Source organism: Penaeus japonicus, unplaced genomic scaffold (assembly GCF_977035675.1).
Source record: "Penaeus japonicus unplaced genomic scaffold, GWHDUDI00000001_assembly GWHDUDI00000002, whole genome shotgun sequence".
NCBI classification, from domain to species: Eukaryota; Metazoa; Arthropoda; class Malacostraca; order Decapoda; family Penaeidae; genus Penaeus; species Penaeus japonicus.
This window is the reverse complement of record NW_028234404.1, coordinates 13017602-13020101: the sequence shown is the minus strand read 5'-3', so window position 1 is coordinate 13020101 and position 2500 is coordinate 13017602. Positions and strand designations below refer to the sequence as shown.

General features: G+C 31.4%; 1 protein-coding gene across 1 annotated transcript in view; it reads right to left on the bottom strand.

The window, feature by feature from the left end:
• LOC122264793 (dipeptidyl peptidase 1) overlaps positions 1-2500 on the bottom strand; it is a 9868-nt gene that overhangs the window by 2004 nt on the left and 5364 nt on the right. Inside the window, exons 4-5 of the mRNA XM_043033853.2 lie at positions 613-746; positions 164-440 (exon numbers count right to left, since the gene is read on the bottom strand). Coding sequence (XP_042889787.2) covers positions 164-440; positions 613-746 — 411 coding nt within the window. The remainder of the gene's footprint in view (positions 1-163; positions 441-612; positions 747-2500) is intronic.

The following is a 2500-nucleotide window of genomic DNA, read 5'->3' as shown; positions in this document are numbered from 1 at the left end:
GCTGAATTAAACGGATATGCATTTTTGGACATTATATTAGTATCTTTTAAGAATATATTTGACAGGGTCAATCTTGATATGAAATAGTACGCTTTTTAATGTCCACGTCTAACGTATTCACACTGATTCAAATACCATGTCACTCCATGGATAATGTTTATACCTGTGTTGAGAAGACGTCCTGGCGCTGGTTGCGGGTGGCGATGCGCAGACGAGCCTCCAGCTGGGCCATGGAGGCGAAGACGTAGCAGGAACCACATCCTCCCTGGTCCCTCACGTCGCTCACGTAGTTCACGCCCTCCACGTCACGCCAGTCGAAGTTCTCCGGCAGGAAGGACACGCGGGCCTTCTGCTGGGGGGTCGCGGGGGCGGGGGAAGGGGGGTTGGGGAGGACGCTGCCGGGACCTCCCGCGTGGAGGAACATCTCTTCAACTGTGTACCTGACGAGGACGAGATCCTGTCTCTTAGTTGTTGTTAATTAATATATAATCACTTTATTTCCTCTTCGACTATATAACCAGAATGATAAAAAAAACACCCACAATATCACACAATTCTACATATTTAGATCCAAGAAAGAGCAACTCATAAAAGATATATATCAACACTAACTCCTCATGGCGTGGGTAGACCTTGGCTCGCCACGACGTCTCCGCAGCGTTGATCTCTTCCACCATCTTGAGGTCGTTCTTGAAGGCTCGAGTGGGAGGTTGTGACCTCATCTTGCGAGTGACGCGAGGGACAGTCTACAGATAAGAGAGAGCATGATGGACGGTGTTGTTTTTTCTCGTTTTTTCTCGTTTTTACTTCTTTTTTTCATCTCTTCTAGAATTAGATCTTTGGTTGTATGGATGTTGATTCACGCACTCGAAATCCGAAAATGCAAATTGCAGATTGGTAAAACTAGAAAAAAAATATTGATGTCCTTTTTCTATTTTTTTCTAAAGTTTGTCAGCGATTTTTTCCCCTAGTCTGTTAATGAAATGTAGATATCTTATTAGTATTTGAATTATCTTTATCACATTTCTTTGGGTAATTTCGGCACCTTTCTAACAGTAGCTTTATTTTTAGCCGTTAACTTTATAACTTTACCATTATCTTTATCGTCAGGATCAATTCTTACTCAATCAAAACAATTGTTATTATCAAAATTGCAATCATTCTGCTTAACTGGCATAACCTTGAGAATTTCCTTCCATTGCTAGCAATATCAATAACCTAGAGCATTATAATAGTTGATCGTTTTATGTTTTGTTATCATCATCGTAATCTATATGATAGCAATAATATAATAAAAATGTTGATTATCATCTTCATAATTAATGTTATTATCATTATCCCCGTAAGAATTTGTAATGGTAGTAGTAGTAATATTTCTACCATTATATGTATACAGATAGATAGATGGATAAATAGATAAATAGATAAAAAAAAAAAAAAAAAAAAAAAAAAAAAAAAAAAAAAAAAAAAAAAATATATATATAATATATATATATATATATATATATATATATATATATATATATATATATATATATATATATATGTATATATATATATATTATATAACCCATTAGTTTTATTATCGCCACTATTATGACTATTATCATACTGTCAATATCATTATTACCATTATCATTATTTCATCATTAATATCATCATTATTATTATTATTATCATTGTTATCATCATTACTATCATCATTATCAATTCTGTCATTATCATTATCAGTATCATTATCATTATTACCGCTATCCTTATTATCATCATCATCGTTGTTATCATTATCATTATTATAATTATCATCATGATGGTCATCATTACCTGTTATTATTATTGTTGTTATCATTACTTTTATTGGTATCATTATTATTATCATCATTATTATCACCATCATTATCATCATTATTTTCCCTACTGCCATTGCCGTTCTTGTTCTTAGTATTATTGTCAAGACTATCATTATCCTTACTATTATCAGTAGTAATAGTAATAACATCATTATCATTACCGTCATCTTTATCATCATTATCACCATTATTTTCATTATCACTTATTTTTACTATTATCATTATTATTAATCATATCATTTTTATTATTACTATTGTCATTATCATTATTTTCAGTATCATTGATATTATTATTGTTATCATTATTGTTATCATTACGATTACTATTACTACTATTACTATTATCATTATCATTATTATTATCATTATTATCATTAATAGTACTAATATCAGTAGCAATAATAGTTTCATCATCATTACTATAATTATTATCATTATTACCATTATCATTATTACCATTATCAATATCACCACTGTCACTATCATTATAATTCCACTATCATTATCATTCTAATAATCATCATTATCATTATGTTCAGAATATTCATAATCCAATTAGCATTGTCTTGATCATGATTAATTGCTCTGTTGCAATATCTTGTTGCAGTTTGCTACGGCTTCATTATTGCTACCCTTATCGTTGTGATATC